This window comes from Choloepus didactylus, chromosome 5 (genome assembly GCF_015220235.1).
Source record: "Choloepus didactylus isolate mChoDid1 chromosome 5, mChoDid1.pri, whole genome shotgun sequence".
In the NCBI taxonomy this organism is placed as follows: Eukaryota; Metazoa; Chordata; class Mammalia; order Pilosa; family Megalonychidae; genus Choloepus; species Choloepus didactylus.
The window spans coordinates 137,542,918-137,558,615 of NC_051311.1; the positions used below are offsets into that span (position 1 = coordinate 137,542,918).

The 15,698-nt window shown below is 36.3% G+C and overlaps 1 protein-coding gene across 1 annotated transcript in view; it reads left to right on the forward strand.

Moving 5' to 3' along the window:
* The first annotated feature begins 2,409 nt into the window (after positions 1 to 2,409).
* Positions 2,410 to 15,698, forward strand: part of TAX1BP1 (Tax1 binding protein 1) — a 148,528-nt gene continuing 135,239 nt past the window's right edge. The window contains exons 1-2 of the mRNA XM_037836961.1: positions 2,410 to 2,566; positions 8,763 to 8,931. Coding sequence (XP_037692889.1) covers positions 8,770 to 8,931 — 162 coding nt within the window. The 5' untranslated portion in view covers positions 2,410 to 2,566; positions 8,763 to 8,769. The remainder of the gene's footprint in view (positions 2,567 to 8,762; positions 8,932 to 15,698) is intronic.

Below are 15,698 nucleotides of genomic sequence, written 5' to 3' on the forward strand. Positions count from 1 at the left end.
ATTTTGCAAGGATGCTATGAGGAGTGGAGACAGTATAAGTAAAGTATCTAGCACAGTGCCTGGAAAGCATTAGGTGCTTCAAAAACAGGAATAGTTATTTTTTTGTTAACTTTCTTCTTCCTGACTCCTTTGCCCATCCTAACTGGAAAGTCTTCCTCCTTCTATCAGCTCATCAAAGCCCTACCTAACTTTAACAGTCTAGGCCTGTAGCCTCCATGAAAAGTATATTGCTCACACATGCTTATAATGAATCCTCCCACCTCATTTTATATTTTTAGTATAAAATGATGCATTTTATACTTTAGTTACTTAAGTTTTCATGGATTCATTTCTTCCCTTTGCTATCATAAGTTCCTCTAAGAGAGGAACAGTGTCTGTAGATATGGTCAGCCTATTTTCCTAATCAGAACACAGAATAGGTGTTATGAAACAAGTCAGTATAACAGGCTAGAAACTACTTGAAATTGTAATTACTCCAGAGAAATCATAGGTTGCTGAGTGATACACTTTCCAATAATGTTTTGAACAGGTCTTTAATCCTTAGTCACAATTTTGAAATTCAAACAACTCTGAAAAGCAAATTTTTTTTTTTTTTTAGCAAGACAAAACCTGTTCTCACCTGGACTCATTTGTCAATAAAGCCTGATCTAACTTGAACACATGGTGGTAAAGTTGCAAAACCTGATCTGAAAAACCTGAACTGAGGGGAGACTATTTATATTCTTCATTTATCCTACTTAGTTGAATATTCATAATTTTCCCTAAAAAAATATTAACTTGATTATGGGGTGTTGCCCCAGACTCCATAGGAGTGAAACAAAATGCAAAATATACCTTTCTAAAGCCTGAATAATTCTGAATTACATCTGGCCCAAGGGTGTCACATAAAGGATTGTGGCTCCATATCTCAGCTACCCCCTAGTACACTGCCCTACATGTAACAGGCTAATTTTTTAAAAAATTCAATTAATACTGTGAGGTGATATATTTATCTTGATGAGAGAAACATGGTCTAAAAATTCAAGGAATCTTTATTAAAAGGAATAAAGCAAGGTAAAGTACCTAAACAAATACCATCGTGGGGAAAACAAGGTCTAAATTTTTAGACATTATTATTAAAAATAACAAAGTAAAAATTCTTGCACCAAAATTTTTTATGAATTATGGTTTTTATTAAGTATATTGGTTTCTGATTTCATAAACTGAAAACAGGTAATTAGAAATTACATGTAAATACATAATATGATTAGTAAATAGAAAGTGACACCTGCGAAAACTTGTACTTATAAAGTTCACTGCTATATTTACTTTTCTTTAGAGAGACAGTTATTTCCACTACTAGGTCACCATCAGTTAAGGCAGTGATTACTGATACCGATTATAACGCCATTTTCTTCATCTGTAAAGTAAGGCAGTTGGGACTAAATGACCTGTAAAAGTCAGGTCTGAAATTCTACGATCAAGCTCAATTTGCAGCATGAGACCAATTTCAATGATTTCAATATAAAGGAAAGAATCAGTCAGCAATTATTGAGAGCCTATATTATCCAAGGTAATGTAGTCTTAAATATGTCGTTAAGGGAAAGTATATGAAAGAGGATTTTTTATGTGTTCTATTTAGCAGATGCTTCAACGTTTAATGTGTCTGATTTGTCATCCGTTCTTCGCCGGTGGTAATCCACACTGTTTGAGTGTTTATGGTAACACAATAACATGAATATAGATAGAACACACTTGCTTCCGCGGAGTTAGGATTCAAACTTAAATGCCTACTATAGGCAGTTAAAAGTGATTTAGGAAATTATAATTTATCAGAAAAAATAATTTATTAGGAAAAAATTCATACACAAAATAATATAGATAAAAACCAGTTAACTACAGAAATGCGGGTGTTAAGAGGCCACTGCTGGAGCGAGAGAAAATAGAGCATTAGAATTGAAAAGCTCCTCGCCGAAAACGAGGGTTTAACAAAACCTCGTAATTTAAGAGAAAAAAAAAAAATCACAAGTCTGGAGCAGGAGGTGGGAAAGAGCCAGGGGTTGCAGCCTTAGGCGTGTGGTCGCTCCCTTCACGTCTATGATTCTCTATTTCCTTATCTATAAACTAAGTGAATTAGATGATTAAGATCCACGCAATAGTCCACATACCTCTGGGTTACCCTTTATTTCGCTAAGTTACTTAACTTTCCGGTGTCTTTCCCCACGTCACATATTAAAGTAATAATTAACAAATAAAAAACACAAATCCAAACAAACGGAGCCTGAATTTCCGGAGTACGTCTCTGAGCGAAAACTGCCAACTCGAGGAAAGGGGAGGAGCAACCAGCAGGAGCGAAAATGCTGGCTGGGCTGGGAGTCTTAGGGGCCGGACCCAACCCACACGGCGGCGGAAGGGACGGCCCCGTGGGCGGAAGTGATGTCACGCCGGCTCTGGGTTTTGGGGAGAGGTGTTACCACGCTAGCCCGTGGAGGGAGGTGTTGCTGGCGGAAGAGGTTCGGCGGCTGATGGCGTCTCTGGCTCGGAAGCCTCTTTAACGCGCTTCCTCTGCCCGGGAACCCCTCAGTAGGTAAGGCGCTTTCTCCGTCTGCTCCGGCATCTTTTGCGGGGGCGGACCCCAGATGGAGCTCCTTTGGGGATCGCGGTACGCCCCGTAGGCCCTGCCGTCTAGGGGCCTGGCCAGTCTTGGGACTGGTGCTCTGTGATGACGATGCTTTTCTTCCCGAGGACAGACCTTTCCTCCCGGACTGTGATTGTGACGGGGTATTCCGGCGATTTCGGTTATCACTGGAGTTGGAAAAAGATAGGTGGCCACCCTCCAGGGCGGGGAGGCGGCGGATAGGCCTTAGGGATTTTAGGGAGCGTCTTGGACTTGGGCCGTTTGGCCGAGGTGAGTGACGCGTGTGTCTCCTGGAGAAAAAAAATGTCCAAGGTTCAACTTTAGGATGACACAGTTTTGAGGGCACGTGTGTGCTACTGGCATAGGTAAGCTTGGAATAACATTTAGGTTAGGTCTGGAAAGGACGCCGGGTTTGCTTCGGCGGAGAGAGAGCCAGTCGTTTTGTTTTGAGTCGCCAGTGAGTAAGGAGGCGGAGGCTCCCCGCACCGCCCAAAATTACAGGGCCGTGGGCGGAGTTAGCTGTTTTGTCGGGATCGACTTCACCTGGACTACAGAATTATTTTCTTAATTTATGAATGCCTCCCACTTCTCCGTTCTCTCAGTACTCCAAGAGATTAAAAAAAAAAAAAAAATCTTCTGAGGACAGTCAAATCTTTCTTTGCCAAGTCAAAGTTTTCTTTGTTTTCACAACTCGCTCTCTTTCCCCCGCCGGTGGTGAACACGTCCCGACCGGCTCTTGTTCAGGAGCTGCAGTTTTTCGGAGAGTCTACTGTTAGAGTTTAGCTGTGTGTGTGTGTGTGTGTGTGTGTGTGTGTGTGTGTAGTTTTTCGGAGAGTCTACTGTTAGAGTTTAGCTGTGTGTGTGTGTGTGTGTGTAGTTTTTCGGAGAGTCTACTGTTAGAGTTTAGCAGTGTGTGTGTGTGTGTGTGTGTGTGTGTGTGTCAGTGTCTGTATCACCCTATTAATAAGTGGGCTACCTGACCTCAAAGTGCTTTTCGGGTATAGAGAAGGGGCTGAGCCAGACTTTAGCTTTTGCTGTTTTTATCTGGACTTGTAGGCTTGATTTCTTTCCTTAATTACACTAAATATGAATTTTTAAGTTTGTGTTGTTTTTTTATTTTTTTTTTGCAGTGTGGTTGTCAGACTTAAAAGAACATCCTGTTCTAGTCATCACATTTCTGTAGAATTAACCAGTAAATAGACTCTTTCCGTAACAAAAAATAACAGGTATTTTGAAATTCTTTAAGTTTCAGCCTTTTAAATAATGTTAAATATTTTTGAAGAGCCTAACAGTGCTCCTTCATTACCTGTTTGGAGGAATTAGCTCACATGTGGAGTTTATTAGATAGTATTCTTTTGGAATTTGGATTTTACTAAGTAAGCTTTGGGGTTTATGCGTTTTTAGCTCTTTAAGCTTTTTTCCCCACAAATAAACCCTTAGAAGATAAAAATTCTCTCCCCCCAAGTGTATGTGGACTATTAACAGCATTTTAGAAACTTTTAAAAAATTTAAGAAGTAAATAGAACTGGTGTGGGGGACACCTGAGCGGAGTGTAATGACCCTCAGCTGTAAAGGATTCTGGAAATAGGGACGTCTGCAAGAGTGCAATTTAGCAAATGGAGTAGAGGTCTATCAACAGTTGATACTCTGTGTATTCAAGAACTGGAATGCTATCAAAATGTCAGAAATTTTCCCCCGTTCAGATGTTTTTGTGTCCTATAGGACTGAAATTTGGAGATAATTTTAAAGATTCATAATTTCAAAACCCAAGATTTTCACAATTTTCTCTGACTTTGTTAACGACTACCTGAAAGACACAGTGCTTTTGAGGACACACAGAAAAAACATACACAGATGGAGAGCTAATATTAATATGAATCATCAGTTGGCTAATCTTATTTTATTACCCCCTCCAACACATTTTCCTCCCTCTGGAGTTTTTTTTTTTTTTTTTTTTTTTTTTAAATTCAGTTTTATTGAAATATATTCATAAACCCTCTGGAGTTTTTAAAGCAAATCCCAGACATAGAAACATTTCACTTATAATTGGTTTAGCATCTCTAATCGATGAAAACTTTAAATAAAATATAAAATCACCATACGCACCTTATTGGACTTAACAAATTATTTCTTCTTTAGTTCTGACTGTTAGGACTGACATTACATAAAATATCTAAGTTAAAAAAACTTAATTTGACTTTGTAAGTTTAATGCCCAGAAGTTCTCAGGTCTGTTTTCTACATTAGTTGGCTAAGGCTTACATTTTTGGGTTTACTCAAGTAAAATAAGTATCAGGAACCAAAGTGGGGGAACTACTACAAAAGCCAGATCTGTTTTGGGCTTGAAAAATTTGCAAGAGGAGGAAGTAAAATAACTTTGAAATGCTTCCCTCTACCCCAAAATTTATTTTAGTGCCTATTGCTTCTTGCTCTTTATTTTTAGACATTGATGAATTCCCAAAATAATGAAATTGGATTTTAGACTAAAGACTTTAATAATACATAGTTTATAGCATAACGCACATGAAGGAATTCTAGAGGTGTTAGGCCTTGAGGAAATACAGTTAGAAACCTGGAAGAGGGCATTGTAGCCAGAGTATTTATGCATTTCAGATTTTATTTCCCAGCCAAATGTGTCTGTCCCTTTAATTCTTGATGGAATTTTTTTTTCCTTATCCGTGGTTTGCCACCTTGATGTACCCAAGTTTCTGAAGATGTACTTTACAGAGTTGAAGCAAAATTTGGTCCAGTATGGTTCCTTTGTGGATGGGGGCTGTATCTCCTCTTTCCAGTTGAGGTGCGGTTTGCACTTTTTCTCAGGATGCTAGTGATGGTACACTTCCAAGGATTACCATGAGGTGATGCATGGACTTTGCGCATTACTTCTCCACTGGTCCTGTATGTGTGTTTGTGTGTGTGTGTAATGTAGTATATAAATCTGTCTGGGATTCATTTTAGTACCTTGATATTCTCAGGAATTCCAAGGTTTTTATAAGCTTGGTCATTTCTTTACTTATTATCTGTGGGAGGACTGAACCAGAGGAACTGTATGAGAATTAGAATTTTTATTTTACTTTTCAAAATGGTTTGATTCTTGTAATTACATTCATCTTGCATTCATCCTTGTTAACTTTTTAATGACTAGAAGCTGTATTGGAATTTAGTGAACAGTTAAAAATGAATTAATAATGAGAGTGGGATGTAAAATATTTCTGTAAGTTTAATCCTATTGAAATTTTTAAAAAGATTGGAGTGTTGGAATGGAATTAATGAAGGCTATTAATAGAATAATCACAAATTATCATATTCTTCAGACTTACAAACACCATGAATCTATTTTAAGTGTGATGTTAGTGTTTTCTATTAAAAATTGAAATTTGGGAGAGGGCTTAAAAAGGAAATTTCATGTTAATACGGGTATTTAAAACAATGAAAACAATACATTTCTAGGTACTGGTAGGAATTCAGACAATAAATTGAGTTAAAAGTGAAAGTACTCTTGAGTTCTGTCTTCACACATATCCCATCCTCCATAAGTAAAGATTGTTGACTGTGTAATATGTACTGCTTCAGACCTTTTTGATGCATTTATTTACATAGATACACATATACCATATGTGAATACAAATATATGCTCCTACATGCTATTTTATGTCTAAAAAATCTTTTCAATGAAGTAAGTGTATGAGGTTGAGTTATGGATTTTTAAAAAAACTTGTAATTGAGATCAAACAAAAGTTTAAACTGTACTGAATTGTTTTATAGATAAATCATTACAGCTTTGTTGATTTAGTTTTCTTTAAGAAACTTACTCAGTTTTAAGAAAAAGTTTCATGAACAGTTTTAATTAAAAACAAGGGAAACTTATTCTAAGACAGCCTTATTTTCTCCTTATTGAATACCTTCCTTAGAGAAATCTAAATATTCACTCCCTTCATAGGAAAATATTATTAATTCACTTGTTATTTTTAGTAGTTTTGCCTTACAGAGGTTGATTCAAGGATTCAGCAGTTGATTCAATTGATTTATCTGTAGCTTTTCTTCTTGTATCTTGTAGCCATTTCTTTTACTCAAAGAAACAAAATAATAAAACTTTTCAGTTATTTTAAGCAGATTTCCTAGTCTTTGTAAGTGCTACCTTTTCGTTTTCCTGAGGTCTTTAGGTTACCCCATGTGGAGTATTGACAGCTAAGTCCTTCTATTAAATAGGTTTGCAGATGGTAAAGCCGTTTTGTTAGCACAGAGGACTGCAACTGAACTTCACCTCGGATTCCTGGCATACTTCAAAATACTGGCAAAACTCTGGTGGGAGAGGCTAACAGAGACAACCAGCTTACTATTCTACCGTACTACTGACAAGCTCTTTAAGGGGTGCCCAGCACGTTGTTCTAGTAAAGTGGTACTTTGACCATAACAGAAGCAGAAAGGACACAAGAAGAGAGATGGCTATTTTCCAAAGTACTTATTTCACAATTTTAAAAATTTGCCTTAATTTTCAAAACAGGTCAGCAGAAGAAATAATTGTGAAAACGAACTGTCTTAGGTCTTGTTAGCAACAGTCTTCTTAATAATTGCTAAAATATGAGCAGCATTTTACTGCTGTTCTTGCTCTTAGAAACTTCATTGATTTGTGAAGTAAATTAATTTGTTTAGCAAAAATCTTGCCCACTTTTCCTCATTATTATGGAGATTTCTATTTTGAAGACTCAGAAGCAAATGTTACAGGGTCAGTGTCACAATTTCACATGTGTACTGTGGCATCAGTGTTTGTGCTGATCCTGTGACATAATCTGTGATTGCCTATTTTAGTAAATCCCCAGTTTTTTCCTTTTTTCTCAAAATTAGAACAAAAACTCTGGGAAGCAGTTGGGTCTTGCAGTTTTTTATTGCCCACTGGCACCATTCATCTATCCAGTCCTTGGTGTTCACTAAGCCAGATTCACCAAATCTATAATAGATTTTCTTTCTTTCTTTTTTAAATTTAATTTTATTGAGATATATTGACATATCATACATACCATGCAGTCATACAAAGTGTACAATCAATTGTTCACAGTATCATTATATAGTTATAATAGGTTTTCAACAGAATGTGTTTCATTGACACTGTATATATATTTTAATTTTTAAAATATACTTTTATTTTTACTCAGTAAAAATATGGAAAGGGTACACAAATACTGGAAGTCAAGGTAGGATCACCGAACCCAGAATGAAAGGGTGGAATTGGTGTAGGTAGAGAGGAACAAATAGGCTGACCGATTTCAAGCAGACCAGCTGAGGTTTTTCATGATTTGAGAGTTGAACATGCTTTTGCCAAAAGGTCAAGAAGACAGTCTGGCATTTATGGAAATGAGAAGTGGTAGTAGAGACTTAAGTTGTTCTGGGTCTGAGTCTTAAGTAGTGATTTTATTTTGGCTGCATGTAGGATTAGGATTAAGGAGACAGAAAAAATTTTTTTTTTCTATGCTCAGGCCCCACTCCCAGAAAACCATCTTTTTTTGTTTGTTTGTTTAAGGCCCCCAATGATTCTGTCCATAGCTAGGGTTGAGGATGCTAGCTAGTCTCGAGGATCAGGAACTCAGAGCAGAAATGCAGGTAAAGAGAGATTGGTAAACAGATTAGAATCAGGATCAGTTATAGGAGCCTAGAACCTAGGGAGAGGTGAGGGATTGGATTGGCCAGATTAAGGAGGAAATGATAAATTTAAAGGGTTCAGCATAGAAAGAAAATACTAATTGATCTGTTCTTGTTTCTGTTTTATAATCTATAGCTAGGGGCTGGCAGGTTTTTGTTGGTTGGTTGTTCTCTAAAACACCTTTGGTTCATTTGCTTTTAATTGCAATAGAAATAGAGAACTAGACTTTGTAGGAAAGTTGAGAGGTGTTTTTTTTCCTTTCCCTTTTTTCCCTTTCTTATACTTCCTAACCCCCATGTAACTTTCTAAGCCAAATTTTCCAATTTGTCTTTGGTTTTAGGCTTAATCACAGTTTTAAGGAGGTATTCCAATATTTAAAAAGTATGTATGTTCTCAGTATTTATGGAATGCAGATACCTGAAACGTGCATGAAATGTTATTTATTTTCTAAAGGTATAAGTTTTTTCCTAGTTGGTATCATTCATTTTGTATGAATTACTTGTTTCAGATATACAATGACATCTTTTCAAGAAGTCCCATTGCAGACTTCCAACTTTGCACATGTTATCTTTCAAAATGTGGCCAAGAGTTATCTTCCTAATGCACATCTGGAATGTCATTACACCTTAACTCCATATATCCATCCACATCCAAAAGATTGGGTTGGTATATTTAAGGTAAGAAAACTTTTTGAGTATTTGTCCCATGTAGGCACTCTTTATTTTCTCTTTGAACAAACTGATAAGTAGCTTATACTAGCCTTGTCTTAACTACATTAAGGGTCATTTTTGTAAATGTCACCATGAAATATTTAACAAACGTTGCGTGGTAATATAAGACAAATGTTGAGAACTTCTCCACCATGCTCTTTTCTCTATAATCGAAAGGTTCAGCTTCATTCAACTTCTTTTAGAAGTTTCTCAGAATCTTTCTCCTTTACTTACCTGAAAAAATGATCTCTTCTTCTGGGTTTCTATGTTATTTACTGTATGTTTCAGTCATTTGTAATTAATTTTGTACAACTCTAAGCTGTGTTGTTTCTCTTTTGTTGTCATCCTGCATTGTTTAAATATTGCCTATATTGTCTTATACTGTTATGTAAGTGTAGTGTTTTTACATGATCAAATAGTAAACTCTTTGATGGCAGGAGTCCCTGCCCTTATATTTTGCTAATCATTTTGTATAGTATTTGCTTGAAAAGTATGTTGAGATCATTACAGGGATCTCTCACTTTGCTGGAAGTTTTTTGGCAGATTCAACTCTTCAGAATATAGCAGAGAACCAAAACATAAGAGAAAAGTATCCTTTGAGCGGTCAAAATAATGTGATGTGTCCAGACAATAAAACTCATTTTTTAGACTCTCCTTCAGAATCAGTTTGTCTTATTTAGATATGAGTCTAATAATTTTTATTATGTAGCCTGTACAAGTTAAACAACTAAGTAGAAAGATATTTGTGCTATAATTAGGCACATTGAGAACGTCTAGAAGTGGAAGTCCAGGCCTGATAGAATGAAGAGGGAAGACTGTATTTGGGCAAAAAATTTTGGAATTTACATGATATTTCCATTTCTTTCTGAATTCCTCATTCCTTGATGCTGTTAGACGAGTTATTACTGTTTACTTTTTTTTGTCAATTTTTAAGTTTGTCAGATTCCAAAATGGAGAGAGATTTATTTTAAGCATTTTATGAAACCAGTGTCAGTTTTGATTTTATCTGAAATACAGGTATTTTTATGGATTGAATTGTGTTCCCTCAAAAGATATGTTCAGGTCCTAATCCCCAGTCCCTTGAATGTGATCCTATTTGGAAATATGCTTTTTGAAGATGTTATTAGTTAAGATGAAGCCAAACTGGATTAGGATGGTTCCTAATTCAGTATGACTGGTGTCCATATAAGGAGAGGAAATTTGGACACAGTCAGTAGGAGATAGAAGACAGCTGTGTAATGGAGGCAGAGGTTGAGTTATGCCACCGATTGCCAGTAGGGCACTGCCAGAATTCTACAGGCTTCAGAGGAAGCATAGCTTCCAACACTGTGAGACAATAGATTGCTGTTGTTTTAAGCCACCCACTGTGTGGTACTTTGTTACAGCAGGCACAGTAAACTAATACAGATATCAAGTTAAGGCTGATTGAAAACTTGTGTATTCTGCAAGAGTGGGTCAGAAAGGATGAAGTAAGCAAGAGAATTGGTATATGCAAAGGCAGACAAGTGAGAATGTTCTTGAGAATGAGTCAGTCAATTTAATGAGAACTTAAGATTCATTTAGGGAAAGTGGAGGGAGATAAGTTGGAGTGAAGCTTCAGTCAGTCTTTGGAGGACCTTCAGTGTTAAGCTAAACAGTTTCTAGGCTATTTTCTTATGGGAAGTTTTTATTTATGTTTGCATGTAGGCTGATATGTGAAAAATTGTATTTCAACAAGATGAATCTTTTCCTTTCCTCTTCAGACTAACTTGTTTTATTTCTTATATATATTTCTTTCATTTTTAATGCTCTGTCATCTCTACCAAAAGCATATAATTTTTCCTACAAATCCAGCCACATACCAGTTTTACTCGTTCTCTGTCCCACATATATTTATATCCTTAATATCACTGTCCCAGTTAAAGCCTTTTTATCTCTTTCCAAGATTATTGTAATAAGTCTCCAGTTTTCTTTGCTTTATTCCTCCCCCTCCAAACCATTTGTTCTTCAAACTTATATATATAAACTATACAGTATAAAATGAAAATCTGGAAATGTCTTTCTCTTGTTTAAAACTCTACAGTATTTCTTCATCGTCTATAGAATAATGGCAGGATCAAGTAAGTTGGTAATACTATGTAGGGCTCCTCTATATGACATACTCTAGCTTCGTTTTTTGTTACTTCCTGCTTATTTTTTGCTTTGGTAATGCTAAACTACATGTTTTTCCTTGTGTACGCCAAGTATTGTAACTTTTCTCTAACTACTGCCCACCCTCATTTCTTGCATAGGATACTGTTTCCATCTTTTTTATCTGGATAATATTTTTAAAACAACACAAAGTTGAAGCATGTAGTAAGAATTTCAGAAAATACAAGAAAACTCAAGGAAGAAAATAAATCATGCTTAAAATTGTTACCTACAGATAACCAGTGTTAACATTGTGGCATATAGCTACATATAATTAAGTATATATATACACATACTATTAATGCATCATGGAATTCATGGAATCAGTTCCTTACTGGTTGGATATGTACACCATTTCTAAATGTTTAGCATTAAACTATGCTTGATAAAGATCCTTGTTCATTACATATTTTGTAAAGTAAGTTCTTGGTAGTGGAATTGCTGTGTTTATGCCGTTGCCTGTTTTTGAACTGTTTATGTATACTGCAGTTTGCGCGCGTGTGCACACAACACACACACACACACACACACACACACACACACACACACACACACACACACACACACACAAACAAACACCCCTGAATGATTTTGATAGCTACAGATTGACAGGCAGGCAGGGAGAGAGTGCTGAAATATAACTGAAAGGACAAAAGAATGAAGGTGGGAAGATGTATGATATGCTTTACCAGTTCCTAGTGGCAAAGAATTTAGTTTGCCTGGGACAGATTCCAGTTTTAGAAGGTTGGTTTGGATCACCTTGTGGATTCTTTTGGATATTCAGCTGATAATTACTTTAGAGGGAACATTGAATTGTAGTGTTACGTGAAATTGGACTTTGGAGAGACTGGAGATAGAACAGTTAGACTATCCTAATTTTTTTTTTTTTTTTGTATAATATGTATTTTTAAATTCAATTGTATTGAGATATATTCACATACCATACAATCATCCAAAGTGTACAATCAGTTTTTCACAGTATCACCATATAGTTGTGCATTCATCACCCCGATCTGTTTTTTGAACATTTTCCTTGTACTAGAAAAAGTAAAAATAAGAATAAAAAATAAAAGTAAAAAAGAACATCCAGATCAACCCCCCCCACACACACCCTATTTTTCATGTAGTTTTTTGTCTCTGTTTTTCTACTCATCCATCCATACACTGGATAAAGAGAGTGTGATCCACAGGTTTTCAAGGTTCATCCATGTTATTATATGTTCCTTGTCTTCTGTCAGAGAGCTGTGTAATATTCCATTGTGTGTATGTACCACAGTTTGCTTATCCATTTGTCCATTAATGGACATTTGGGCTGTTTTCCTTCTCTTGGCTGTTGTGAATAATGCCGCGATAAACATTGGTTTACAAATGTCTGTTCGTGTCTTAACTTTCAGTTCCTCTGAGTATATACCTAGTAATGGAATAGCTGGGTCATATGGCAGATATATACTTAGCTTCCTGAGGAACTGCCGCACTGTCTTCCAGAGTGGTTGCACCATTCTACATTCCCACCAACAGTGAATAAGTGTTCCTCTTTCTCTGCATCCTCTCCAGCACTTGTAATTTTCGTTTTTTTGGAAATGGCCATTCTGGTAGATGTGAGACGATATCTCATTGTGGTTTTGCTTTGCATTTCCCTAAGAGCCAGTGAAATTGAGCATTTTTTCATATGTTTTTGAGCGATTTGTATTTCCTCTTCAGAAAAGTATCTGTCCATGTCTTTTGCCCATTTTTCAGTTGGGTTGTTTGTCTTTCTGTTGTTGAGCTGTAGGATCACTTTATATATTTGGGATATTAAACCCTTATCTGATTGTGGTTCCAAATATTGTCTCCCATTGTATTGGTTGCTTTTTACCTTTCTGACAAAGTCCTTTGATGTACAAAAGTGTTTAATTTTGAGGAGATTCCATTTGTCTATTTGTTCTTTGGTTGCTTGCACTTTGGGTGTAAGGTCTAGGAAACTACCTCCTATTACAAGATCTTTAAGAAATTGCCCTACATTTTCTTCTAAGAGTCTTATGATCTTAGTGCTAATGTTTAGGTCTTTGATCATTTCAAGTTAATTTTTGTATAAGGTGTGAGATAGGGTCCTCTTTCATTCTTTTGGAAATGGATATCCATTTCTCCAAACACCATTTATTGAAGAGGCTACCCTGTCCCAGTTGCTTTGGCTTGACTGCCTTATCAAAGATCAGTTGTGCATAGATGGGAAAGTCTATTTCTGAACACTCAATTTAATTCTATTGGTCAGTATGTCTATCCTTATGCCAGTATCAAGCTGTTTGGAGCACTGTAGCTTTGTAATATGCTTCAAAGTCAGGTAGTGTGAGACTTCCCACTTCGTTCCTCTTTCTCAAGATATTTTTGGCTATTCAGGGCACCTTGCTGTTCCAAATAAATTTGGCTATTGGTTTTTCTATTTCTGCAGAGTAATTTCTTGGCCTTCTAATTGGTATCACATTGAATCTATAAATCAGTTTAGGTAGAATTGACATCTTAATTATATTTAGTCTTCCAATCCATGAACATGGTCTTTTTAGGTCCCGTTCAATTTCTTTTAGCAGTTTCTTATAGTTTCCTTTGTATAGGTCTTTTGTGGCCTTCGTTAAGTTTATTCCTAAATACTTGATTCGCGTGGTTGCTATTGTAAGTGGAATTTTTTTCTTGATTTCTTCCTCTTGTTGCACATTACTTGTGTATAAGAACACTACAGATTTTTGTGCCTTGATCTTGTAGTCTGCCACTTTGCTGTATTCATTGATTAGTTCTAATAGCTCTGCTGTAGGTTTTTCTGGACTTTCTACATATAGAATCATGTCATCTGCAAAGAGTGAAAGTTTTACTTCTTCCTCTCCAACTTGGATGCCCTTTATTTCTTTTTCTTGCCTAATTGCTCTAGGTAGAACTTCCAGCACAGTGTTGAATAACAGTGCTGATAGTGGGCATCCCTGTCTTGTTCCTGATCTTAGAGGGAGAGCTTTCAATCTCTCCCCGTTGAGTATGATGTTAACTGTGGGTTTTTTCATATATTGCCTTTATCATCCTGAGAAAATTCCCTTCTTTTCCTAGCCTTTGAAGTGTTTTCATCAAGAAAGGATGTTGAATTTTTGTCAAATGCCTTTTCTGCATCGGTTGAGATGATCATGTGGTTCTTCTGCTTTGATTTATTGATGTGGTGTATTACATTAATTGATTTTCTTGTGTTGAACCAGCCTTGCATACCTGGAATAAACCCTACCTAGTCGTGGTGTATAATTCTTTTAATGTGCTGCTGGATTCAATTTGCGAGTATTTTGTTGAGGATTTTTGCATCTGTATTTATTAAAGAGATTGGTCTATAATTTTCTCTTTTTGTAGTATCTTCATCTGATTTTGGTTTTAGGGTGATGTTGCCTTCATAGAATGAGTTGGGTAGCTTTTCCTCCTCTTCAGTTTTTTTTGAAGAGTTTGAGCAGGATTGGTACTAATTCTTTCTTGAATGCTTGGTAGAATTCACATGTGAAGGCATTTGGTCCTGGGCTTTTCTTTTTTGGGAGTTTTTGATGACTGACTCAATCTCTTTACTTGCAGTTGGTTTGTTGAGGTCATCTTATTTCTTCTCGAGTCAGCGTTGGTTGTTTATGCTTTTCCGGGAAGTTGTCCATTTCATCTAAGTTGTCTAGTTTATTAGCATATAGTTGCTCATAGTATCTTCTCATTATCTCCTTTATTTCTGCAGTGTCAGTAGTTACGTTTCCTTTCCTGTTTCTGATTGCATTTATTTGCATCTGCTCTCTCTTTTTTAATTTTTTTTGGTTACCCTAGCTAAGTGTCTATCAATTTGTTTATTTTCTCAAAGAACCAACTTCTGGTTTTGTTGATGTTTTCGATTGTTTTCCTGCTCTCAGTTTCATTTATTTCTGCTCAAATCTTAGTTATTTCTTTCCTTCTGTTTAGTGTGGGGTTAGTTTGCTGTTCTTTCTCTAGTTCCTCCAGGTGAACAGTTAATTCCTCAATTTTTGCTCTCTCCTTTCTTTTAAATAGGTGTTTAGGGCAATAAATTTCCCTCTCAGCACCTTTTTGCTGAATCCCATAAGTTTTGATATGTTGTCTTTTCATTGCCTCGAGGTATTTACTAATTTCTCTTGTGATTTCTTCCTTTACCCACCAGTTTTCTAAGAGTGTGCTGTTTAGCCTCCATATATTTGTGAATTTTACAATCTTCTGCCTGTTATTTATTTCCAACTTCATTCCATTATGATCCAAGAAAGTGTTTTTTATAATATCAATGTTTTTAAATTTGTTGAGACTTGCTTTGTGACCCAGCGTGTGGTCTCTCTTAGAGAATGTTCCATGAGCACTTGAGAAAAATGTGTATCCTGCTGTTGTGGGGTGTAGTGTTCTATAAATGTCTGTCAAGTCTAGTTCATTTATTGTACAGTTCAGCATCTCCGTTTCCTTATTGATCCTCTGTCTGGATGTTCGAGCCATTGATGAGAGCAGTGTATTGAAGTTTCCAACTATTATTGTAGAGGTTATCTGCTTCTCATTTCAGTGTTCTCAGTGTTTGCTTCATGAAGTTTGGG